Source organism: Anguilla anguilla, chromosome 13 (genome assembly GCF_013347855.1).
Source record: "Anguilla anguilla isolate fAngAng1 chromosome 13, fAngAng1.pri, whole genome shotgun sequence".
Lineage (NCBI taxonomy): Eukaryota > Metazoa > Chordata > Actinopteri > Anguilliformes > Anguillidae > Anguilla > Anguilla anguilla.
In genome coordinates this window covers 5,763,909-5,791,519 of record NC_049213.1, presented here as the reverse complement: position 1 = coordinate 5,791,519, position 27,611 = coordinate 5,763,909, and the positions used below count along the sequence as shown (strand labels likewise).

The following is a 27,611-nucleotide window of genomic DNA, read 5'->3' as shown; positions in this document are numbered from 1 at the left end:
TCCCCGTTCCTCTCGCCGGAGATCGCCTCCTCCACCGGCTCGCCCTTCACCGTCACCACGGCGCTGTCCCGCACGATGACGGTCTGCGGCAGCTCGTCTGTGGGGGGAGAACGCCGTCCAGGGGACCAGTTCAACAACAGAGGCCCAGAGACCTGCTACTGGGACGGAGTGTAGCACAGTGGGTAAGGAACTAGACTTGTAACCGAAAGGTCGCAGGTTCGATTCCCGGGTAGGGCACTGCCGTTGTACCCTTGAGCACTTAACCGAAATTGCTTCAGTATATATCCAGCTGTATAAATGGATACAATGTAAAATGCTATGTAAAAAAGTTGTGTAAGTCGCTCTGGATAAGAGCGTCTGCTAAATGCCTGTAATGGGACGGCAGGTATGCTACAAACAAGTTAGGGATACCAGGACAGCACAGAGTGTGCGGCACTGTTCAGGGTTTCCTGTAGAAATAACCGCAAGGGCCACAGACGTTTTGTGTTGAGATTTAGTCAACTGGAGGTGAATCACGACTGCACTGCACTGCACCCACTCACTCAGTCATCCACCCATTAAAGCCCTCGTTCAGACTCGCTCTCCCGCAACTCGCTCATCGCACCCACTCGCTCACTCACTCACCAACTAACTCACTCACTCACTAAACGGCACTCTCTCTCTGACACACACTAAGATGCAGGCAGGCACGCACACAAACGCACATACACACAGACTCGAACTTGCACACACATGTACACATGCAGACACTCTGAAGCGCGCATGCACACACACACACACACACACACACACACACACAGAAACACACACACACACACACACACACACACACACACAGAAACGCACACACTCTCTCTCAGCGCTTGTACCTTTCTTTCGGAGGCCCTTGTCCCTGGGCACCAGGCCCAGGCCCATCATCTTGGGCCCCGCCCCGTAGATCTGCAGCTTCTTCAGCTCCGGGTTCTTCTCTATGTCCTCCTCCGTGGGCTCGGGCTGAGAGAAGGGGGGAGAGAGAGAAAGAGGGAGAGGGGTGAACAGAAAGCTGGAGGATAACAATTTGGGGGGGGGGGGGGGGGTAGAGAGGACTGCAGCACACGCTCCTACATGCTAGGGCTGGCCGCCGTACCCCTACCACGATCAGACATTTGAGCGCAATAGCCATTATCGCCACCATGTGGTGAACTGCCTTTCTTTATTTCTTTTCCTTAATTATACAGTAGCTAGTAAACGTTAGAACTTCAGAGAACGAGAAATGCTTCCGGGGGCACCACTGACGCTCAAACACCATGCTCTGCACCGGGGTCTACATGCTGCTCACGCTCTGCACCGGGGTCTACATGCCGCTCACGCTCCGCACCAGGATCTACATGCCGCTCACGCTACACTCTGCACCGGGGTCTACATGCCGCTCACGCTGCGTTCTGCACCGGGGTCTACATGCCGCTCACGCTGCGTTCTGCACCGGGGTCTACATGCCGCTCACGCTCTGCACCGGGGTCTACATGCCGCTCACGCTCTGCACCGAGGTCTACATGCCGCTCACGCTGCGTTCTGCACCGAGGTCTACATGCCGCTCACGCTGCGTTCTGCACCGGGGTCTACATGCCGCTCACACTGCGTTCTGCACCGGGGTCTACATGCCGCTCACACTCTGCACTGGGGTCTACATGCCGCTCACACTCTGCACCGGGGTCTACATGCCGCTCACGCTATGTCTGCACCAGGGTCTACATGCCACTCACACTCCGCACCGGGGTCTACATGCTGCTCACGCTACGCTCTGCACCGGGGTCTACATGCCGCTCACACTCTGCACTGGGGTCTACATGCCGCTCACACTCTGCACCGGGGTCTACATGCCGCTCACGCTACGCTCTGCACCGGGGTCTACATGCCGCTCACGCTATGCTCTGCACCGGGGTCTACATGCCGCTCACGCTTCGCTCTGCACCAGGCAGGGTCTACATGCCGCTCACGCTACACTCTGCACCGGCGTCTGCACGCAGCTCACGCTCTGCACCGGGGTCTACATGCCGCTCACACTCTGCACCGGCGTCTGCATGCCGCTCACGCTACGCTCTGCACCGGGGTCTACATGCCGCTCACGCTCCGCACCAGGATCTACATGCCGCTCACGCTACACTCTGCACCAGGGTCTACATGCCGCTCGCGCTGCGTTCTGCACCGGGGTCTGCATGCCGCTCACGCTGCGTTCTGCACCGGGGTCTACATGCCGCTCACGCTCTGCACCGGGGTCTACATGCCGCTCACGCTCTGCACCGAGGTCTACATGCCGCTCACGCTGCGTTCTGCACCGAGGTCTACATGCCGCTCACGCTGCGTTCTGCACCGGGGTCTACATGCCGCTCACACTGCGTTCTGCACCGGGGTCTACATGCCGCTCACACTCTGCACTGGGGTCTACATGCCGCTCACACTCTGCACCGGGGTCTACATGCCGCTCACGCTATGTCTGCACCAGGGTCTACATGCCACTCACACTCCGCACCGGGGTCTACATGCTGCTCACGCTACGCTCTGCACCGGGGTCTACATGCCGCTCACACTCTGCACTGGGGTCTACATGCCGCTCACACTCTGCACCGGGGTCTACATGCCGCTCACGCTACGCTCTGCACCGGGGTCTACATGCCGCTCACGCTATGCTCTGCACCGGGGTCTACATGCCGCTCACGCTTCGCTCTGCACCAGGCAGGGTCTACATGCCGCTCACGCTACACTCTGCACCGGCGTCTACATGCCGCTCACACTCTGCACCGGCGTCTGCATGCCGCTCACGCTACGCTCTGCACCGGGGTCTACATGCCGCTCACGCTCCGCACCAGGATCTACATGCCGCTCACGCTACACTCTGCACCAGGGTCTACATGCCGCTCGCGCTGCGTTCTGCACCGGGGTCTGCATGCCGCTCACGCTTCGCTCTGCACCAGGGTCTACATGCCGCTCACGTCACGCTCTGCACCGGGGTCTACATGCCACTCACGCTGCGCTCTGCACCGGGGTCTACATGCCGCTCACACTCTGCACCGGGGTCTACATGCCGCTCGCGCTACGCTCTGCACCGGGGTCTACATGCCGCTCACACTCTGCACCAGGGTCTACATGCCGCTCACGCTGCACTCTGCACCGGGGTCTACATGCCGCTCACGCTGCGCTCTGCACCGGGGTCTACATGCACACACAAATTAAGGGACGACCAATCTTAAGCACCTCTTAAAATGGAGAAACAAAATCATTTAACACCAATGCTGAAATTGAAGTAGGATGAGGATTTTAGGGCATAAGTAATTAACCAGTCTCTCATTTTAAAAAATTAAATAAATAAACACACACACTTTGGTCCTTTCGCCTCTTTTGGGATTGATTGGCTGACACAGGAAGGGGCGGAGCTAGCAAGAGGCACCCTTCACGGGAGGACGGCTCCCGCAGTAACAGTTTCTCACCAGTAGGCGTCCTACAGCTCAGTCACTGTACCTGTCCAGCTTTCCTTTCAGCATAAAGAGGCTTACCAGACAGCAGCAAGAGGACAGACAGGGCACTAGTGCGCTAGTGCGCTAGGGCGCTAGAGAGAGCAAGCAGAAACGAGTGCACGCCATCAGGGACAGCTAGCTGGCACAGCAAGCACACAACAGCACCCTGAAAGCATAGCGAGGAAACGCAGAGCCCAAACAGCCAAAACACCAAGAGCAAAAAGGAGGAGGTAAAACCACCTGAACCCAGCAAGGTAACAGACGTGAGACGAGCGGAGGGAGGGAGGGATGCATTTAGAGGTAGAGAGAGAGAGAATGATGGAAAGGTAAAGTAGTGGACAGACTGACAGCCAGGCAGAGCTACGAAGAGCGAGGGAGAGAGCGAGAGCAAGAGAGAGGCAGTACCGAGGTGTGTTGAGAGCCTGTGTTGAGAAGGTGGGGGGGCAAATCTTCAGGACCCTGCATGGAGAGACAACAACAGCAACAATGGACTGAGAGAGGCAGGGGGCCGGGGGGGGGGGGGGGGGGCGGGACGGGACACAGCGAACAAGTAGCTGGTAGAAAGAAAGAGTGCAGAGGGCCTGAGGATGGGGAGTTAGTTTTTGGGTAAGAGGGACACTGCTACAGACAGACAGACAGACAGGGATGGGGTGGAGAAATCTAATGACAGGTTTTTATTTTATTTTATTTTTTTTTTAAATCAGGGGTTAAATACTTCATTAGGGTTTAAATACTTCAAGACGCCATCACATCATTAGGTCATTCTGTTATACACGCGATCACACTGTTATACACACGCGATCATTCCTTTATACACGTGGTCATTCTGTTATACATACGCGCTCGTTCTATGATACAAACGATGACTTACACTTTAAATGCCAATACGCATCACATTAACAGTAACCACACCTTGCCTCACCCCCCCCCCCCCCTTCCCCCCCATCTCGGAAATTATGGAAAATATAATTACACAATTAATGAAGAAATAATGAAGCGGCTGTCTGAAGAAATGATAAAGAAGTATGAGTGGCAGAAAGGGTTAACACAATTAGAGCTAGACAGCCGCTCCGGCTCTGCTACACGCCATTTTGGATCTTGTTTCCGTCCAGAAAGAGGTCAGGTTTGCAGGTCACCGACTGCAAATAAAATGCACAGCATACTGCAACCTTTTCATGTACTCCATTCGAAAAGCAAACAAGAGCGAGCTTGTGATGACAGGAGGGTGATAATATGGGTGAGTAATGAGTTTTTAAAGGGATTCAGAGAGGATATTGGGGCAATAACACAGGGAGGGAAACGAGCCTGCTTAACTCTACAGCTTTACTTCATTAACTGCTCACAGTGGGGCAGTCTGGGTCCTGTGGGCTCACAGTGGGGCAGTCTGGGTCCCGTGCGCTCACAGTGGGGCAGTCTGGGTCAGTCTGGGTTTGGTGTGCTCACAGTGGGTCAGTCTGGGTCCCGTGTGCTCACAGTGGGGCAGTCTGGGTCCCGTGCGCTCACAGTGGGGCAGTCTGGGTCCTGTGCGCTCACAGTGGGGCAGTCTGGGTCCCGTGCGCTCACAGTGGGGCAGTCTGGGTCCCGTGCGCTCACAGTGGGGCAGTCTGGGTCCTGTGCGCTCACAGTGGGCCAGTCTGGGTCCCGTGCGCTCACAGTGGGCCAGTCTGGGTCCCGTGCGCTCACAGTGGGGCAGTCTGGGTCCTGTGTGCTCACAGTGGGGCAGTCTGGGTCCTGTGCGCTCACAGTGGGGCAGTCTGGGTCCTGTGCGCTCACAGTGGGCCAGTCTGGGTCCCGTGTGCTCACAGTGGGGCAGTCTGGGGCAGTCTGGGTCCTGTGCGCTCACAGTGGGGCAGTCTGGGTCCTGTGCGCTCACAGTGGGGCAGTCTGGGTTTGGTGCGCTCAGTGGGGCAGTCTGGGGCAGTCTGGGTCCTGTGCGCTCACAGTGGGGCAGTCTGGGTCAGTCTGGGTCCTGTGCTCTCACAGTGGGGCAGTCTGGGTCAGTCTGGGTCCTGTGCTCTCACAGTGGGGCAGTCTGGGTCCTGTGCGCTCACAGTGGGGCAGTCTGGGTCCTGTGCGCTCACAGTGGGCCAGTCTGGGTCCCGTGCGCTCACAGTGGGGCAGTCTGGGTCCTGTGCGCTCACAGTGGGGCCAGTCTGGGTGCTGTGTGCTCACAGTGGGGCCAGTCTGGGTCAGTCTGGGTCCTGTGCGCTCACAGTGGGGCAGTCTGGGTTATGAAAAACCAATAACAAATTGAACTCCATGACCGAAGCTGAACCTTGTGAAAAATGTGTTATTTGTACTTTAGTGTGGTGGCACTGTTCCCATACCTAGTCTCAGTTTCTTATTTATTCCAGCAAGTACTGCAGACACACCCTTACTTTGCATACCTAGCACATCTGAATAGTCTATATACCCAGGAAGCTGGAACGTCTGCCAAAATGCAAAAAAAGCAGCTAAAATCACCTGGAAATTGGCCAACCTTCCTAATGTGTTCAGGGCACAACCACACATTAAATGACAGGCATTGAAAATGAACTATTCTCGGGGGGATTTTCCATTTAGCCCTGGAGGGAATATGGAAAGATTCAACCTGCAACGTGGGCCTTATTTTACAGAACTAAATGGGCCAGTCGACACTCACGAATGACCGGCTGGATCGCACGCACGACAGGCAGTAAGGTTTGACAGAGCCACCTGGTTCTGCTCAACCAACATTAATGTTGTGGTTTAGCTACAAAGACAATTACGAAGGTCAACAAATAAAATTTTAAATATTTGAATAATAATAATAATAGTAACAGGCTTTCAAGTCAACCTCAATCAGTGCATGAAACAATTCCGTTTCAGTTACAAAGTGAAATCAGTGAATCTACTTGCTTATTAATGTTAGTTTGCAGTACTCAAGAAAATGGGTTAGCAATGATTAATGAAATCAAAACCAGTGTATATATTCTTCAGTGTATATATATATTGGTGCATTTGAATTTTAATCCAGGGTGAACTGTCATCCAATGCGAGTGCTGTGGAGGCGGGGCCCTTACGTCAGGCTGCAGGCGATTGGCTCTCCTGCCATAGCTGCTGACTTTGGAGGGCTGGACTGACTGGCGGAGGGGGATGGAGTGAGGCTTGTACTCCTTGTCCACCTCTTCGCTCTCGTACGGCCTTGGCTTGTACTGCTGTGTGCGGAAGGAGAGCGGCTTGGGGTTAGCTAAACCCACGCTATTATACCCACAGGCCGGCATATACACAGACACACACACTCACACATGCCCACACACAGACCTACACACACAACTACTCAATACAAAGATACAAATATTAGCACATTTTCAAAATGACAAAAGAAACCACGTAATGTAGAAATAACATGACACACGGGTGTTTCAAAAGACAATGCAGCTCGCGCACTCTGTGCCAATGGCTTCCTTCCTGCTCAACACAGACACACGATGACGCAACAGGAAGAGGAATGTAAAGGGGATGGACTGTGTGCGCTACCGGCAGGCTGGCCCCCGACTGGAACATCTCGAAGGGGTAGACGATCCTCTCGTAGTGCGAGCGCAGGAGGGAGCCGATGTTCTTCCCGGGGGGGTAGCCCATCTTCTGCGCCACGCGCGCCCACCGCCTCTCTTTGCTGACCGTCTCGAACCCCCCCTCTTCGGTCACCACCTGTGAGGAGCCGGCGAGCAGAGGCCAGGCGTCAGAGCCAATCGGCACGGGGCAAACTGAGAGCTCAGAGCCTATCAGCAGCGCCCAAACTGAGAGCTCAGAGCCTATCAGCAGCGCCCAAACTGAGAGCTCAGAGCCTATCAGCAGCGCCCAAACTGAGAGCTCAGAGCCTATCAGCAGCGCCCAAACTGAGAGCTCAGAGCCTATCAGCACGGGGCAAACTGAGAGCTCAGAGCCAATCAGCACGGGCCAAACTGAGAGCTCAGAGCCTATCAGCACGGGCCAAACTGAGAGCTCAGAGCCTATCAGCACGGGCCAAACTGAGAGCTCAGAGCCTATCAGCACGGGCCAAACTGAGAGCTCAGAGCCTATCAGCAGCACCCAAACTGAGAGCTCAGAGCCTATCAGCACGGGCCAAACTGAGAGCTCAGAGCCTATAAGCACGGGCCAAACTGAGAGCTCAAAGCCTATCAGCAGCACCCAAAACTGAGAGCTCAGAGCCTATCAGCAGCACCCAAACTGAGAGCTCAGAGCCTATCAGTGTGAGAGTGGTCTGTACATGCAGAGGCGGTGTGTACGTGATGGTGGGCTGTACATGTACTGGTCTGTACATGCAGAGGCGGTGTGTACGTGATGGTGGGCTGCAGAGGTGTTGTGTACTTGATGGTGGGCTGTACATGTACTGGTCTGTACATGCAGAGGCAGAGTGTACGTGATGGTGGGCTGTACATGTACTGGTCTGTACATGCAGAGGCGGAGTGTACGTGACAGTGGGCTGTACATGTACTAGTCTGTACATGCAGAGGCAGAGTGTACGTGATGGTGGGCTGTACATGTACTAGTCTGTACATGCAGAGGCGGTGTGTACGTGATGGTGGGCTGTACATGTACTAGTCTGTACATGCAGAGGCGTTGTGTATGTGATGGTGGGCTGTACATGTGAAAGTGGTCTGTATATGCAGAGGCGGAGTGTATGTGACGGTGGGCTGTACATGTACTGGTCTGTACATGCAGAGGCGTTGTGTATGTGATGGTGGGCTGTACATGTACTAGTCTGTACATGCAGAGGCGGTGTGTACATGAGGGTGGGCAGTACATGTACTGGTCTGTACATGCAGAGGCGTTGTGTATGTGACGGTGGGCTGTACATGTACTGGTCTGTACATGCAGAGGCGGTGTGTATGTGATGGTGGGCTGTACATGTGAAAGTGGTCTGTATATGCAGAGGCGGTGTGTACATGATGGTGGGCTGTACATGTACTGGTCTGTACATGCAGAGGCGTTGTGTATGTGACGGTGGGCTGTACATGTACTGGTCTGTACATGCAGAGGCGTTGTGTATGTGACGGTGGGCTGTACATGTACTGGTCTGTACATGCAGAGGCGGTGTGTACGTGATGGTGGTCTGTACATGCAGAGACGGTGTGTACGTGACGGTGGGCTGTACATGTGAAAGTGGTCTGTACATGCAGAGGCGGAGTGTACGTGATGGTGGGCTGTACATGTACTGGTCTGTACATGCAGAGGCGGTGTGTACGTGACGGTGGGCTGTACATGTGAAAGTGGTCTGTACATGCAGAGGCAGAGTGTACGTGATGGTGGGCTGTACATGTGAAAGTGGTCTGTACATGCAGAGGCAGAGTGTACGTGATGGTGGGCTGTACATGTACTGGTCTGTACATGCAGCGGCGGTGAGTACGTGATGGTGGGCTGTACATGCACTGGTCTGTACATGCAGAGGCGTTGTGTATGTGATGGTGGGCTGTACATGTACTGGTCTGTACATGCAGAGGCGGAGTGTATGTGATGGTGGGCTGCAGACGCGTGGTGTACTTGATGGTGGGCTGTACATGTACTGGTCTGTACATGCAGAGGCGGTGTGTACGTGATGGTGGGCTGTACATGTGCTGGTCTGTACATGCAGAGGTGGTGAGTACGTGATGGTGGCCTGTACATGTACTGGTCTGTACATGCAGAGGCGGTGTGTACGTGATGGTGGGCTGTACATGTGAAAGTGGTCTGTAGATGCAGAGGCGGAGGGGTGAGAGGACCTTGGCTAGGCTGAAGAGGTCCACGATGCGCCTCTCGATGTTGGGGATCTTGAGGGAGGAGCCCTGGATCTCCCAGAACTTGGCGATGCGGTCCAAGTAGTTGAGCTTCACGCGCGTCTCAGCCTGAGTAGAGAGGGGGAGAGGGGGTCAGGTGAGGCACAGCTATCGCGCCTTTCAGACAACTTGACCTGGTGTGTCAAAAGTTACCGTTAAACAACAGCATGTGCGTTTAACTCTGGGGCTGTCATTGGATAAACAACAGGCAAACCGTGTGAGCAGTGCTGGATATGAACGCCATATTTGTTTTTGGTTCATCGGCCATTTTATTAAGTGAGAACCACGTCTATTTTTCATAGTTTGATGCTACAGTGGTAGAACAGGTTTTCCTAAAGTACGTGAGGCGTGAACAGTACAGTTCACACTACAGAAACAAACAAGTATTTGAATATGAGGTGTAAATATAGAGAAAATTGAACAGGCACAGGGACTAAAATATTAATAAACCTACAGGCGCCAGACCCCTAGCCTTGTGAGCCACTGCTTCACACCAAAACCTTGAGAAGAAGAAAAATACCCTCCCCACAACTTCTGGATCCTGCGGAATTCAACCGGTAACCAAAAATCCCGCCCCATCAACCACGGAGGAAGTGGTGGGCCTGATCCTCAGTATAGCCACTTTCATGTGTGTAGCCATTTCACTGAGCTTGAGTTACCAACTCAACTCGGGGAGGGGATCTGGGGGAGACAGCGTGAACCTCCGCGCGCATTACGCTCTCCCAGTGAAACTCCTCGCTGTCAGGCGAAAAGAAGCGGCTGGCGACTCCACATGTATCGGAGGAGGCATGTCGTAGTCTACACCCTCCCCAGACCGACAGAGGATAGCGCATCGACCAGGACTGTGAGATACACATGGGGAATTGGTATAACGACTAAATCGGGGAGAAAAATGGGAGAAAATGGCAAAAAAATTTAAAAATAAAAAAAAATGAATAAACAAATTAGCATTCCTATTCAATATTTCACGCTTGTGCTTTTGGTAACTATAAAGGCAAAAAAAATTTTTGAACGTTCTTCAAAGCTGGGCGATTCCATTTTTCAGAACTTAAGTACTTAAGAACTTAAGTTTCAGAACCAAAAGTATTTTCCCCTTAAACTCCTCTGTCATGGATACCAGATTAATTTAGCCATTTTAAACAATGGTGCTTTAAAAAAATAATAACAATGATGTACCATGGTGACCCAATCTCCCAGACTCAGGGCTCAATACAGTGCTCCCATTTTAGGAGCCTGTGCTCCTGAAATTTGCGGTGCTAACTGGAAAAACAATTCAGGAGCACATCTAAGTGGGATGCACTAGTGTGCGCCTAACTCTTTTAGCTTATGTGCACATGTGCTCCTTGGGGGAAAAAAAAAAAACAGGTTAGCACAGAGCCACGCAGACGTCACGATATCTGCGGTCGCTTCCTCGCGGGGCTGCGGTTGGCCTCCACGCCGCGGGCCTCGCTGATGACGGCGGCTGTGGTGAGGGGGGGGGGGGGGTGTACTTCCTGCGCGGTGCTACACGGGGAGGCAGGCAGTTTCCGCCAGCTGGTCGCAGTAAGAGGGGGGATCTGTGCGGTCTGGCCCGAGCTCGCTCAGACGTAGCGGCTCGCGCGCGTTAGCTGCGGGCCAGCTGTCAGACAGCTGCCCGTGTGCAGTACGAGAGTACGGTTACTATGAAACCAGCCAGGGTCAGAAGAAGGGTCGCTATGAGGCATTTGAGATTTATGACAGTTGGTCTAGTGTCATCAGAAACACTGGGTAGGTCTTAATGGAGCATTTACACAGGCTTAAATGTTTTTTTTTTTTTACATAAAATTGGGCCCTGGTCTGCGCTGGTTGTGCTCAGCAAAAAATGCAGCAAATAAACAAAACTACTGTGAATATACCACTGCAGCCCCACAGCCCTGTGCATATACCACTGCAGGCCCAAAGGCCTGTGAATATACCACTGCAGCCCCAAAGCCCTGTGAATATACCACTGCAGCCCCAAAGCCCTGTGAATATACCACTGCAGCCACAAAGCCCTGTGAATATACCACTGCAGCCACAAAGCCCTGTGAATATACCACTGCAGCCACAAAGCCCTGTGAATATACCACTGCAGCCCAAAGCCCTGTGAATATACCACTGCAGTTGCAAAGCCCAAACATCTGTTATCCTTGAAGACTACAACAACCATTACTGCTACTACTACCACCTCTGATATTACATAAATAACAATCAATTCAGCAAGCAAACAGTCTCTTGTGAAACTGTAAACTATACTTTTCTCCATCTCAAGCAGATGGAAAAGACTGCTTGTGAATAATCCTCTGGGAACTAAAGCTGGCATTTCGTGCATCGACTGCTTTTCCCTGTGCCTCGCTGTTGGCTCGGAACTGAAGCAAACTGACGGATTGAGGCGTTTTAGGTGGAAGGGCGGTGAGGAGCAGCCCCCCGTGTGAGTGCGTGTGAGGGGCTGCCCCGAAAGATCCACCACACGGCGCCAACATGGAGACACCGACGAGGGCGGCAGTATAGCACAGTGGGTAAGGAACTGGGCCTGTAACCGAAAGGTCATAGGTTCGATTCCTGGGTGGGACACTGCCGTTGTACCCTTGAGCAAGGTACTTAACCTGCATTGCTTCAGTATATGTCCAGCTGTATAAATGGATACAATGTAAAAGCTGTGTAAGGCGCTCTGGAAAAGAGTGTCTGCTAAATAATGGCATCTGTAATGTAATGGCAGAGAAACAGACCTCCAGCTCATTCAGCCTCTGGATTCGGGGAGTGAAGCGGAAGTTATCCACCTCCACAGCAAATGGGGGTTGCCAGTCCTGTGGGGGGGAGAATACAGAGAGGGAGGGAGGGAGGGAGGGGGGAGAGAGAGAGAGAGAGAGAGAGAGAGAGAGAGAGAGAGAGAGAGAGAGAGAGAGAGAGAGAGAGAGAGAGAGAGAGAGAGAGAGAGAGAGAGAGAGAGAGAGAGAGAGAGAGAGAGAGAGAGAGAGAGAGAGAGAGAGAGAGAGAGAGAGAGAGAGAGAGAGAGAGAGAGAGAGAGAGAGAGAGAGAGAGAGAGAGAGAGAGAGAGAGAGAGAGAGAGAGAGAGAGAGAGAGAGAGAGAGAGAGAGAGAGGGAGGGAGAGAGAGAGAGAGAGAGAGCTGTTCATCTAATGGGCAGGACATACATACAGTTTATACCCAATACACCACTTTCATTTATACGTTGTACGGCTTTAAGGCTTTTTCCTCCTCCGCACGGATTGGTCAGTCATATCTATCAGCGCTCATCACCGTAACCTCTGCTATGGATTCAGCAGAGCACAGACGAGCATGCGCTCTCCTCTGAAGCATGTGATGTGATGTCAGCCGCCGCTTCTCAGCACGCCACAGCTCACACAGACCTGAGTCTGAGGAAGACTCAGCTCTACAGGCAGACTTGTGGCCATCTGACTGGCCAGCAGGGGTCAGCAGTGAGCAGTGAGACACTAACCCCGGCCAACTGAAACCCTCCCATCCCTGCGTGATGCAAGAGATGATTGTGCATATTGCCCAGTACGTAGCTTAGCCACATTGTTATTGCTCAGGCTAACTACCATTGCCACACTTCCCTTTATAGTGCACCAGTACAGGTTTAAAAATGAAAGCAGAGTCACATATACAGTGGTTACTAGTTCCATTTGGCGCTCCTGCCTCGAGAGGTCTTCCCGGCAGAGGCAAATTTGCATTTATTTCCACAGGAACTCCTTTTGTTCGCAAAACCACCACCAGGTGGAAAATGTGAGCACTCAAAACCATATCTGGCAGTTAACACTTCAACCGTGGGACTCACGAGCAATGTAGAAGTGTTACTGCTGCTCTTATTTTAACGGGAAGGGAGAGGAACAAGCTGAAAATAGGGACATGCTTGTTATCCATAAAATTTTTTGCGTGCATTCGAGTGAAATGTACGTCTATAAACTGTTATTCAACAAATTTCACGGTCCTATAGCAAAAGATTAATGAAAATAAAAAACAGCATACAGATTGGTCTGTATAGTAGGCTTTGGCTATTTGGTTTTGTGTTTGTTTTTAACGTGAAATGAATTGTTTTAACTTTATTTAAATTCTTTATTTAAGAATTTATTCAAGGCTAATTTCCCGTAGTCGTTTCTCTCCTGTCAGCGGCTAGTCCCTCGTTTACCGAATAGGGGAACGGACGATTATTGAAATTACTGAATTATTGAAATAAACCATTATTGTTTAACATTTTGACGTGTGGGAAATTCTTTTTTTTTTTTGAGGCATCTTTGATAAAGACCGGCAAAGATATATAGACCATATATAGACCGGCATAGACCATATAGCATACATAAGAACTGGAGAGGGTAGGAGGGGCCAGGCGGTGAAGCCTAGGAAGTAACGGGGAAACCGTCTCTGCGCATACTTCAGGGCAAAAGCGCTTGCTGCCCATTGAAGTTAATGCAGAAATCCAAGGTGATTTCACATCCAAGGAAAACCTCATCGGTCAATTTTTTGTGATCATAAATTTCATTATGTGCAGCAGTTTCTGAAACAACGGTTGTTTTGGTCCAGAAGTCTTGGGAAAATATTTATTAAAATGTGCATATTTTATTAAATAATTTTCAGTCTGCTTTTCATAGGAGACGTAACGGTCGTCGATCGAGTTTCAAAATACCACCGAGGACGTTTTATTTAGGCTTCAAATTAAAAGTCTGATATTCCCCATTCACTTTAATGGGAGCTCCAACGTTTTGCCCTCTGCATGCGCAGTACAGGCTTACTTCCTGGGCTTCACAAGCTTAGGTTGGCTGAAGGCGTGCCCGCCTGTCTAGTTAAATATGCATGTCTATGGCGCAGACGAGAGACGCCAGCAACAAGCAAGCGAGGGGAACGTGACACCTGACACCATGATATGTTGAATAAAAACAGTTATTAATTATTCAACGGTTTTTACCGGCAGAGGTCAAAGTGTGCAATGTTTTAAAAATGATATTAAATCCGTTAGCAAGTTTTGGTATCAGCCAGTTGCGAATGTCTTGCTTTCTCTTTTCTGACATGCGTTTCAGCTACTGTATGTAGACCTTTGTAATTTCATCCCGCTATCTGTGGTCTGTTGTTGTTGATGTTTCAATGTCATTAAAATCCTTTTTCCTCAAATATATTGGCTTGTGCAAATGTATCGTCAATGTATCCTCGGTAACACTGTGTCCTACAGTAGCCTACAGAGTGAACAACATAGTTTATTCCACTGATAACGTTTGATCGTTCAGTTGCTAAATAGCCTGCCGGAGGAAAGAGACACATTCGCACATACGCATTCCGTATCAACACCTGGCTACAGTCAGGCAGTGGGGGTGAGAAGACAAGACAAACTCCAGTAAACTGTCCTAAATTTTAAGTCATTCTGTCAGACTTGGCCTATATTTATTTCTATAGTTTGTTTAACATCCATATGTTCACCCAACTCCAAAAAAAATGACAAACGTTTTTATTAGTAAGCTAGCTGCCAAGTATTAACTATCAAGTCTCCTTTTTCACCGTATTTAAGAAAGCGCGGTCACAAGACGTTGCTGGCTGTAGCATACTCTAGCAGCTCGGGAGAATCTCCTTGTGGTGTTTGTCATTTCCGTCACAAATGAGCAGTTTTGGCTTTTTGCATCTTTTTGCTAACTGGTCGATGGCTGGGTCAGACAAAAGTTACCAGTTCCAGTTTCTTTTTATTAGGTCGGCACAGCTCAGTGGACAGACCCCAAACTGGCAGGTCAGTTCAAGGATAGTGCAGTGCAGAGATGGACGCAGTTTCATGCCCATGCTTAAAATGTTGGGCGTGTGGCACTTTACAATTGTGCGCCTGTTGTTCCCGAACATAAATGTAGGCATAGCATCGAAAAATACAGCTAAAAGCGCAAACAGCACAATTCCTTCAGCAATCAATCGCCCTGTCTGTTTGGAGTATGAACACGGTAACTAGGGTGATCAAACAAACAAAAACGACTTCACACTGCTCTCACAAAAGAGTTGACTGGGCAACTGTCACAGCCGTGTTTTGATCTGCGGACGTCATCGCAGGTCCTGTATCTTCACTGGGCAGTGGCCAAAGAAAACGTGTTTTCGTGTGCAATGATTTTAAAATGGTAATATATCCAAAATTTTTAAAAAACTAAATAAATCGCGCCTATATACGGTAACAAAAACGATATCATTTAGAAATACAACTGTTGGAATTGATGCAGCTGAGTACATTATAACAAGAAAATAGTTTTGCAGCATAGCCTAGGCCTATTTTTTCACTATTGTATGAGCTTAGGTTGTTGTGGGAAGTAATCAAAACACTTTTAAAATGTTAAATGACCACATATTGTGTAAAAACCCATAGAAACATTTTTGTATGTTCTACTTGCTCAAAGATTTGCAAGAAAGCAAGTGAAATCTCCGTTCAACCTGCAGGTTCCTTTTGTTTCGCAAATGAGTAATTGGAGGCGTAAATCGGACAGTCCGTCAAAGAAACTGATGAGTGTTACATTAAGCCATCTATCGCTTGAAGAGATATAGATAACCAGGTATGTAATGTAGTGCTCATTATCTAGGCTTCACCAAGATCAGGTCTGCAGTGTGGTATAAAGCATTTTAATTTTACAAATGGGTGTTTGTAAAACTAAAATGACACGTCTCCTTTTTAATCACGGTGAAAAGGAGACGCGTATTTTGGATAGACAGACAGAGCTTTGTTGTCATTGTTCAAGACAACAAAATTACAGAACCCTCTTAGTGCACAGCACATTGTTTTTTTGTTTTTTTGATGACTTTTTTTTGATTCCCAGTTCCCAACCTGCTTCCAGTGTGCGATGATGCATATCCCTTGGGAGGTCAAACAGAGTTTGGCATTTTATTTTTAATCCACGATGGCATAAATGCTACAGTATAATCAAAGAACAATATATAAATCGCGGACTTTCCAGAAAATAACAGTTGTTTCATTTAATACGATGTTAAAGATGAGCTGCTACATTTGGCATGTAATAACTATCATTGGGGGAAAGGATCCGTACTTTTTGGCCAATCGTCTTCTGTTTCAGGAACAGGAATTAAAAAGCAAGAAATGAATGGGTGTACGATGTTCATTTTAAAATGAGAAATCGAAAAACGAGAAGCAATTGGTTACTCGTGTTGCTGACTGATATTAAACATATAATTACAAAGAGCACGTAATTGTAGCGAACAACAGATCAACAGAGCCAGCGTGAAATGCTTCCGGAGAAAAAAAAACAACCACTGTTACCTATCGGGTGCTGTCAAGTCAGCCAATCAGCACCAAGGACGTAGAGCTTCCATGTGATCTTGATGTATTTTTGATCACATGCAGCAGCGAGGCCTTGCTGCTGATTGGTTGCTGTATGATCATCCAATAGATAACAGTGGTGGTGTTTTTCCTGAAGCATTTCCCACGGCCTCTGAAGCAAACTTGTTTACCATCAGGTCTAATTAGAGAAAAAAGATGAAAAGAAAGGCAATACACCACATGGTGGCTAACACCACTATTGCACTCGGTAATTATTATTGCGATATATCGTCCATCCCTAGCGCATGCCGCAGAAGGGGATGAAATGCATTTGCTGAGGGCAAGCCCCACGTGACGGACAGGTGGACAGAACAGACAGTTGGCCGCAAAGGTGCATTTACCGCAGGAGGGCGGATCTTGCAGATGCCGGACTTCTCGGCGATTGGACGGATTTTGGCGATGTACCCCAACGGATCGGCGAACTCCTCCCAGGAAGGCTCGAACACCGGGCACTCAGGCGGGGGGCAGAACTCCTCCCCGTCCATGTTTCTGAAGGGAAGACGGAGAGCACGGATCATGCTAGCGGTCTTATCGGTGCGCTAGCTAGCATGGCTAACTACCAGCCCAAATCAATAAAATAAACTCCAACAATTTCTACCTACATGAATGGGAAAGTAAAGATACGATTTACTGAATTGGAGATGACGAAAAGAGGGACAGCAGTTCACTTTCCCTCCTTTGTACCAAACTGACTCTGGGAATGAGACCAATGCCTCAGCTATTCATGCCTTCCATGAAAACACCATCTGGGGCTTCAGCAGGATGCACAAATTCACTCACAGACAAATAAATGAAGAAAATTGAAGTGCAGCCTAATTATGAGCCATTAAATATGAATGTGACATTCATATGAAATTCATAAGGGTTACTGTCTTTACATTCAATACTTACGTGCTACATTACATTCAATGTCAATCAGGAAATGTATTGTTATTTACACAGCAATTCATTCTGAAAGTGTTAGCAAACTTCTGTCTGGGGAGACAAGGGGCATGCCACAGATTTTTTCAAATGAGGAATGGCTGCATTACCTGTGTCAAAGGGAGAGTTCACTTAATACATACTCTAAGCTGTTACTGTATTTATTTGTCACACATGTAAACGGTCACCTTTGTCACAGACCTCAGTGCAAGGTTAGTTCAGGGATCGAGTCAATCCCACAACAGCTCATGCCTCGGTCAATACCTAGAGTAATAGGCCAAAAGCACAACATTCTTATAATGCCAATAATTAGGATAAGTTACACTGCCCATTAGACCTTCTCCCATGAATAGCCAGGCATATGACCATTACACAACTTAAGCAAAGAAACTGGCCGTTACGATTCCCAGCAACACGGACTGCTGTTAAGACACAAGAAAGCACCACAAACGCTGTAACTTATCAAACAGTAGCAGGATGCTTCACTTCGCAGATGATAATCTAATATCCACCTCCGCGACTGCTTCTAAATTGGGAGAGTACGACCAAGCCTCATTAGCACCCCCAGTTGGACTCCGGCGGTATGGGGTCGCGGACCGGAGGTATACGTGACTCGCCCAAGTCGCCATCCCCTCCCTCCCCCGATTTTCAACAGCGAACTCCTGACGTAGGGACAAAGCTGTTTGAGATGCCCTGACGGCGCAAGCTATTCGTGTAGGCTGTCTTTGTGTTCGAGTCCCGGGCATGTGCGTTATAATCAATTAGAAACGCACATCGATATAATAATGTAGCTAATATAACATAGCGCACCGACGAGACACCTTCGGAAAAATGGCTGCTCGACATTTAGCTCTAGAAAAAAAAAAAAAAAAAAAATTAACGTCAGTTTTCATTAGTCCGTTGGTTTTTGGTCTAATAAACGTGAACGCCTCGATTTTAAGGCACTCGAGTGACGTTAAGTCAAAATACACTTAGAGATTCTCGAGATCATTTAACTAACATTAGCTACCAACCAGACAGCGTTGTTTCATCCATGAATAACTGAACTTGTGGCAATTTTGCTTTAACACTCACTCATCATTATACACGTCTTCCCCATCTACTTAGCTAGTCTACCCAACATTGGCTAAATCAGAAACACAATTTACAGCAACTTCTGATATTAGTATCGTCCAAACGTTGTCATGCTTGTCGCGGCACGTAGGCTTTCGCATATAGCCGTTGCACTCCTGGCTTCGTTTAAATGTGGTCCACCAACTAAAACATTTCCTAAACCGCTGACTTCAGATGCTCTGGGTAATTCAGTTAGTCTACACTGAATCTGATACCACACCGGGTAGCGAGAGTTTTAATACTGCAATTTGTTTGGTAACATTAGACCTAACTCTGCTAAAGACAACTTAGCTAGCTAACCTTTCTGTAAACCACACACAGCTCGGGATGGATTGTAGCCAGCTAACATTAGCCAACGCACCTAGAAGAACAGCGAAGATCAATTCAAATTTAACAGCCTGATAAAGAAAAATAACAGCTAAAATAAGAAGCCAAAGCTACCGACACTGACTGGTACATCGGAGACACGTCACTGTTGTCTAATGATGACAATGACAATAAGTGGCTCGCTGGTAGTGGCAGATTCTGGTTGGGATAAGATTCTAGCTGTAGATAAACTATCGTTTTAGCATCAAAATACTAATACATGTTAATAAAGTTATCCACAAATACATCCTTCAAGCACAAATTTCAGTGATATGATGGACACTACTGCTGCTAGGTCATTTATCTAGCTTGTTATCGGATATGCTATTATTAGGCCTCAGACGAGCCGCTTTCATTAAACAAAAATTAAACAAACGGCTGGACGTTACGAACAATACATACATTTCAATAAAGAACACAAATTCAAAACGTATATACTTTAAAACAAACTGAGGAATCAACGTTAGCCGACTAACACCAAGTTAATGTTAGCTACTCGGATTATGTTGGTTCGGTAAACAACGATGGCTAACATTTGCCATGCAAGCAACTCGAATCCTCACAGCAATGAGTTTAATTTAAATGATCATTAGTTATTAGCCAACAGTCGTGTTATTGGGTGTACCCTGTCATAGTCCTACATTAGTTGGTGGGCTAGTCAGCCGCTGGATACCTGATTAACGTTAATGTGAAATAACGCGAAGGCCGCTGCAGTCTAGGCTCGTAACAGTATCTATTGTTCGGGACTGGGTCACTCTCCGGGCGGCTGGCGTCTGCTCTGCGGCCTCCGCTTTTTTCAGCTCATTCCGAATTCTCCGGTCCCTGCGGCTCGACTAACTGTAGTCTTTACCTTTCTTAAACACTTTTCATCTTGTTTATTCTCCACTAAATGTGGGCGTTCGTTGGGTATCATACAGTAGGACCACACACACTAGCTAATGTTAGCTAGATTTTCCTCCCTCAGGTTGATGTAGCTCTCCTCCCCCTCTGTTGTTGTTTAGGTGCCGTTGTCTAAGCGAATCATCCGGTTCTCGTCTCTCCCGTTGTAGCGGCTGTACCTGCAGATATCCGGTCCCTTCGCATCCAAAGCTCGAAATCCTCCGTTAAACAGTTCGTTATTGTAGATGCGTCTCAGCATGAGTCGAATCCTCAACGATTGAAACTCTCGGTTAATCTGCTAACCTCCGATCCGCCTGCCTGGACTAGCCGCCATTTTAGCCTCATCACTGCCTCAACGCAGCCCCTCCTACCCATCACCGCTTCATCCTTCCACAGTATATACGAAACTAGTTCTATATTCTTTCCCTGCTCAGTCTGCTAAATTAACACGTGACAAAAACGTCGTGTGTCATTAGTGACTGAAGTAATATAGGGATATTAATAATGAAAAAATCACTGGATAACGACGTTTAAATTATCTTAATGAGTTTATGCGATATAGGTATTGCGGGTAGATAGTGGGACGTGACGCGGAATAATATTTCTCCGAAACGCGGACGCTTTTTTTCGCATGGAAGAAGTAGCACCAACCGATCGACACTCAGCTTAGTGGTCTGATGGTCGATTGGTCTTCAAGCTCGTTTCGTGTTGATGTCACAGCAATGACGCAGTGTTTACATCCCCGACGAACTTGGAAGTGTTCGTCATTTCGGTTTCCCCAGAAAAAAGCCCGGTGTATTATTCAATTTCAGTCATCAAAATATATATATATATATTTTGTTCAGCCAAGTTTTACTGAAATAAATGTTTTTTATTTTATTTTATTTTTTTACTTTTTTTAGATTGACTGATTGACTCAGAGGCATCTCATGGTGGGGTCCAGTTAAATTTGGTTACATTTTTTTATTTGATTTGAGAGCTGTTGTGTGGTGATATAATTTTGAGGAAACAGCCACGGAATTACCTGAGTGAAACCCATATGTTCTAGCCCATATTCGGAATATTTGTTGTAATCGTGCCTTTAAGAACGATTATCCCTGTCACTCCAGCAAGGATTTTGCATCGATCATACATTACAGAATTGCCATATTTCCCGTCACCCTTTTGCTTTGTCTTGGAGACGGACGACCTATACATAAAGCTTCTCGGTTTTACTTTTAAATTAGCATAAATTGGGGTGGCAGGTATCCCATCCAGCATGCCCCATTTATTTATACCTATACAACACAGAGAGTTTGCTACTTTTCAGGGTTCCCCACAGAAATAACAACAACAGCCACGGACTCTCAGCCCTTAAAAACATTCATTTCTGTACATTCTGACCCCATTTCAACAGACATAATTCATAAACAACTTCACATGTCCATAAAATAAAGCCCTAAACTAAGATTTTGCATTCTCTTCTTCTTATTATTATTCTTTTTCCTGCCAGAAATGCTCCTAGCCCACAAAGAATATGTCTCCCCACTGGTCATTTTACGTGCATCAACCAATAAAAACATTGGATGCAAACAAAATGATCATATGTACAAGTGCGCACGTTTAAAACAGTACAATTTGCATCTCCCATGTGTAGCCTACTTCCAGTGTAGCCTTGGGTTCAATTCGCCCCTCCGACTGCAGCAAATCTCTAAACTCAGTACGCTGGCTTGCTGCCTAACTAAAAATACAACATTTAAACTATTGCTTTTGCTTCTGTAAAATCTTTCCGGGACAGTTCCGCTTTCAGCATTTTCAGAATGTTTAACGTTAGCTACCTTTTGTCTGAGTGACTTCCCGTTCTTGTACATTGAAAACTGTTTTTCATTAGATTACTGCAAGAATTTTCTGTCACTGTTAACCAGTGCGATACCAGCTGATGCCAGTAGATGTCCGCCAGTCAGTGTGAGACTCGCAGTCCCAGGACGTCTTGCTTGGTAGCAACAAGCTTTGCTCGAATATTAGCAACAAGCTAAGCGAGTTGAAAGCAAGTGTCTATGTGGTCAGCTAAAAGTTAAAAAAACTGCTTCTTTTCATTAAAATATGTGGCACCGGAACACTTCAGGTCATTCTGCGAGTGCAATATGCATATCTCTCATAGCCTGCATTTATATATGAATTCTTATTATCATTTACTCATTAAAAACACAGTGCAAAAAGAAATGTTATCTCATTAAAAACACATTTTCAACATACAAAAATCCCAAGTTACTCCCACTTACAAAGCACTGTCTATAAGTCATTCATTCAAACTGGCTAAATCTTGGCCTGCCATTAAAAGTATTGATATCAAATTGACGCCAAGTTACTGTACAGCAAACAATATAGGCTATCTTGCCTCACAGAAATTACAGAAGCTGTATTCCAAAGCAATGATACCCAATGTCTCCTACACTTTGCCCTGTGTTTTTACTCGTCTCACAATGTCGTCATTCACTCTTTGTGTCACATCAAAGTGTCAGATAAATACAATTGCCTCATGCAAGACATTTAAATGAATGTACAAAACTGCTGGTAAATACCTACAGAAAGCATATTCCTCCAGGAAAAATATGTTCATACTTGGTTGTCAAGTTCATTTCACTAAATGTACAACTTCTTGCATATTTACTTGTTCTCCTAGCAATCTTTGTAGTATTCTGTACATGTCCTGCATACTTTGATAGTTGTGCTGAGCATTTTTTGGGTTCATAAAAAGTTGTTTTGAATCAAAATGTTATCTTCTCCATCACTTCATCTGACAACAGCGAAAGGACACCTGGAGGATTTAGTGCCATAAAGATGCATAACCGCCACTGACTTTGCTGGAGAGGAGACAGCACACCTCCACTCATTAGCACAGTTCCTTTTATAAGCACACCTCCACTATTTTTTTCCAATTGAGTTCAACAGGAAAATTAATCAGGAGAAACAATGCTTGTAGTAGCTACTGCATATCTGGCAGCAGCAGTGGTTTGAGGCTCATTTGATACCATGGACCCCTGATTACTTAAAGCCATTTAGCCAACAAATGTGTTCCATACTGTATCAGCATAATTTACAGCTGAATCTAGTCCCACCCCCAATTCCCATAGAGATCCATTCAAATACAAAGAGTTTTTGTATCGCACGTAGGCCAACCTGACAATAAGATATCCAGACTCTGATGATGTTGATCGGTCACAAAGATCAGGAAGTCATGGTATGCAAAGGATATGCAACCAAATACAAAACATGACTCTTTTATTTGACATTATGTTAATTTGTCTAAAACGCTGAAATGGGGGACTTCGTACAAAAAGTGCTGTAATTACTACACGGTGAAACCAAAATGTATGAGAATACCCTTTAATAAAAGCTCAGAGTCTGCACTTTGACCCGTGTGAATTGTCTGATTACAAACAGAGAAAATAAAATATTAAATCAGAAAAAAGCAGAAAAATGCAGGTGGTTTTAATATTATGGCTTATCGGTGTATACATATATATATATATATATATATATATATATATATATACACACACACACACACCGATCAGCCACAACATTAAAACCACCTACCTAATATTGTGTAGGTCCCCCTCGTGCCACCAAAACAGCTTTGACCCATCGAGGCATGGACTCCACCTCTGAAGGTGTCCACTGCTAAATTTGGATTTCTGTATATATTTGTATCTGATATTTTGTATCTACTGTAAATTTGTACCTGATTGTGTTACTTCGTTGTCTTTGAAGCTGCAATGGTGCAAATTCCCCCCAGGGATCAATAAAGTACACTACTACTACTTATTACATTATTGGTTATTATTACATAAAAAAAAGTTGAAATTGATTACATTATTGGGAGTTACAGCACACCTCCACTTAAAAGCACAGTCCTTTTATAAGCACGCCTCCACTTATAAGCACACCTCCACTGCAGTGTATCTTGAGTACTGGGAACAATTCAGATGAAGCAGTTTGGTGGTGCAGTGGGTAGCACTCACAGCAAGAAGGTCGTGACTTGGGCTTGGGGCCTTTCTGTGTGGAGTTTGCATGTTCTCCCCGTGTCCGCGTGGGTTTCCTCTGGGTACTCCCGTTTCCTCCCGCAGTCCAAAGACATGCAGGTAGGCTAATTCCAGACTATAAATTTCCCATAGGTATGAGTGTGTGAGTGAATGGTGTGTGTGCCCTAAAATAGATTGTCGACCTGTCCAGGGTGTGTTCCTGCCTCTCGCCCAATGCATGCTGGGATAGGCTTCAGAACCCCTGAGACCCTACCCAGAATAAGCGGGTATAGATAACGCATGGATAGATATTGTGAGAAATTACTACGCAATCAAATAATAAAAAATAAACAAAGCCAGTCTCTTCCACTGCAAGGACATTTTTATAATATCAGAAGCAATAAATATTCACATTTCATTTATCTGTATTTGTTGAATTGAAACTGTATGTACACAAATAAAATTCCTTATATTTCTTGTATTTTTACAATTATATTGTAAATTGCTCTGAAACACACACACACACACACACACACACACACAATTGTACAATTATAATTCACTCTCTGACCCCTCTCCCTCCCAAATAAATTCATATGGTATCACCCTCCCACACGCACACACCTGAATTACGGAGACGTGGTACAGTCCATTCCATAGTCAATATTGAGCATTTGTGTTATAGAGTATGTACATTCAGGTCTATATGCTTCATTCAGTAAGTGCAGATACTCATGCAAGGGGGGATCACACGGGGAACAGCGCACAGTGAGGGAGCAGCCACACACACACACAGACCCTGAAGCTCCCACCAATTACCCCCTTCCCATCCTCCTCCTCTCACCTCTTTCCCCTCCTTTCCCAGTGGAAGTAACAAGAGATTTTGGGTGAGGCAGCATGCCCTTTGCCTTCTCCAAACAGGCCTTACTGACGTCACCATTCTATCTATCTATCTATCTATCTATCTATCTATAAGGAGCCTAGTCCCGCCCAGCAGTACGGATTCTGTGCCAGTCACAGAGAGTTGCAAGGCATGGCCGGCCAATGGGCTGGAGGGGCGGGGCTGTGAAATGGAGGCGGAGACGGACGTGGGCGGAGGGGAAGGTCATAAGGCGGGGCTAAAGTGAGGGCTTTAAAGGTGGCACGAAAATTGTCAAGCATCTTGATCGAGTGCAAAACCACAAAACTGCACTGAAGTAAAGAGCAGGCATCTCCGCAGCGGAGGAGCCCCCAAAAACACAATCATCAGAATTTCAAAAAAGGAAAAAAAAAAGAGCAATCAGGTGTGTATGTGTGCATGTGCGCACGGATTACCTCATGAACGGGGAACAGACTGTCATGACAGAACATAGGGGGGGTGCACTTCACCCAAGTGTGCAGGGCATTACATTGGTGCAGACTCACCGCTGCCATCTATAGGAAGTATGTAGCAATTACAACTCGCAATAACCATTACACTACACTTGAAACGAAAAGGAACAGTTTTAGTGTTGGGCCTGTGCTCACACGCGCACACACACACACCTGTTACTTTAATTAGGACAGTGTAAAAAGTGCTTAAAGGTACAGAACATTGCTAGAAACAATTAATAAATATCAAGAACAGTTACATAAATTCATAATATAATAATTATAGCAATAACTGTAATCATTGTCATAACCCCAAAAATAGTGAGCCTTGGGCTCTGAATTACAATAAAAACTGAAAGGGTTAATACAAATGACAGGGTTATTATAAATAAAAGGGTTATTACAAATGAGTGGGATATTACAAATGGGAGGGTTAATGCAAACTGCATCAATAACAGGTCCAGTGCAACGTAGCTCTTCTCTGGTCCGCAGTAGTAAAGAACAGATGTAGTATTTCTTCATTTTCATCATAAGAATTATCCATGAAACACTGATATACAGGAAACTGATATACGAGTTTCTCAAAAATTATTAGTAGTAATAAGGTAAATAGTTTTTAAACAGGAATGATATCGAAGCCGACCACAAGCATATCAATCCTACCAGAACTGAAATATTATCTAATATTGCCTGTCCTGTCTATTGGTCCCTAGGGAAAACACACACACGCACACACACACACACACACACACTCCCGCTCTCTCTCTCTCTCTCTGAACTTGTCACTGTGCACAATGGATAAAAGACTGACAGATGGAGATAGGAAAAGTGAGAGAAAGAAAAAGGGAGAGCGACAGATAGAAAGGGAGAGAGAAAGAAGAAAGAAAAATAGGTTGAGGTTCTGAGAGGTGAAATGCACCGTTTGCCCTCAGCTGAATCAAAAGCCCTTGCCATGAATCTTCTGGGAGCCTTGTCTCATTGGTGTGTGATTGGCTAAATGGCTACAGAGTCACCCTGGGAGGGAGGGGTTGAAGTCCACAGGGTATTCCCTGTCACATTTAGAGCTCCTTCGGTCCAGCTGCAGCCTGCCGGCGACAGCAGTAAATGCTGCAGCACTGCATGGGCTTAAAGCTGCAACTGGGCATGCCATATTGTGATTTATAAAATTTGATACTGTTTTTTTTCCCCAAAAAAATGAGGCAACCCAACAGTGCAGTTACCCTACAGTAACGTTGCTTCATACAGTGTGGACATAATCAGTCGGCTAAAACTTTATAGTGCACTGTAAAAGTGTGCTGGAAAATCTTAGTCTGCTGTAAAACTTTACATTGTGCTGCAAAACCTTACAGTGTGCTGTAAAACTTTACAGCATGCTGTAAAACCTTACAGTGTGCTGTAAAACTTTACAGCAGGCTGTAAAACCTTACAGTGTGTTGCAAAACCTTAGTGTGCTGTAAAACTTCACATTGTGCTGCAAAACCTTAGTGTGCTGTAAAACCTTACAGTGTGCTGCAAACTTTACAGCAGGCTGTAAAACCTTACAGTGTGTTGCAAAACCTTACAGTGTGCAGTAAAACGTCAGTGCTGTAAAACCTTACAGTCTGCTGCAAAAACTTACAGCGTGCTGAAAAACCTTACAGTGAGTTGAAAAACTTTACAGTGTGTTGCAATCTCTGTATTAATTATAGCTTAAATCTTCCAAGTACACATCGCCCACACACAGACAGTAGTGACCCATCAGAAGAAAGCACTGTACTATATATGGCCTGGATATAGTTAACATTTCTTGTTCACTTTGAGTTAAAGGCTAACATAACTTCCTTGCTTCAGAGAGTACGGTATATTCATTCCGATCCCCGCAGATGTTCCCCGGTGTTTGTGAAGCAGAAACACCTGCAGTCGACCGCAAAAGTTAAAGATGAATGTTGACTTTCAGGCCTACAACAACCCAGAGGAATCGAACACTTTCACAACACGTTCTGTCAACCATGCCAGCCTGCACTGCGTTGGCTTTTGAATGCACACTGATTGAAGGTACACTCTAGGCCTTTTACACTATTTAGTTAATAGGAAATTAAAATTTGAGCTAACTCGTTTCAATCTCAACATGTAGGAGTGAAGTTAGGTTGCACGTGAAATCAGCAGAGAGATAGGAGGCAGTGAGAAAAGGGTTTTGGAGAGGGGCGAACGGTCAGCGCCAAGGAGAAGGACACTTTCTGACCCTCTAACAGAGCAGTCATCACATTCGCCATCTTCTGCTCCGCTAGCAGTGACCTGCAGACGTTCTGAAGTTCATTGTCTTTGCGGTTGGTCCGGTCCACCCAAGCTGACGTTTTCAGTTCCTCTTCGATGCTTTCAGAAGTTTATAGAAAGCTCTTCCATGGTCCATCGTGTCTTAGTCCTCTGTC

General features: G+C 46.8%; 1 protein-coding gene across 5 annotated transcripts in view; it reads right to left on the bottom strand.

Moving 5' to 3' along the window:
* kdm5c (lysine (K)-specific demethylase 5C) overlaps positions 1 to 20,236 on the bottom strand; it is a 45,252-nt gene extending 25,016 nt beyond the window's left edge. The window contains exons 1-9 of one of the 5 annotated variants that reach the window (XM_035387872.1): positions 20,029 to 20,236; positions 16,912 to 17,059; positions 11,992 to 12,069; positions 9,212 to 9,334; positions 6,990 to 7,160; positions 6,533 to 6,667; positions 3,897 to 3,950; positions 870 to 993; positions 1 to 97 (exon numbers count right to left, since the gene is read on the bottom strand). The exon at positions 1 to 97 is cut by the window's left edge and continues 160 nt beyond it. In XM_035387872.1, coding sequence (XP_035243763.1) covers positions 1 to 97; positions 870 to 993; positions 3,897 to 3,950; positions 6,533 to 6,667; positions 6,990 to 7,160; positions 9,212 to 9,334; positions 11,992 to 12,069; positions 16,912 to 17,059; positions 20,029 to 20,108 — 1,010 coding nt within the window. In that variant the 5' untranslated portion in view covers positions 20,109 to 20,236. The other 4 variants (XM_035387868.1, XM_035387870.1, XM_035387871.1 and 1 more) reach the window with 4 other exon arrangements.
* Between the last annotated feature and the right edge of the window lie 7,375 nt (positions 20,237 to 27,611).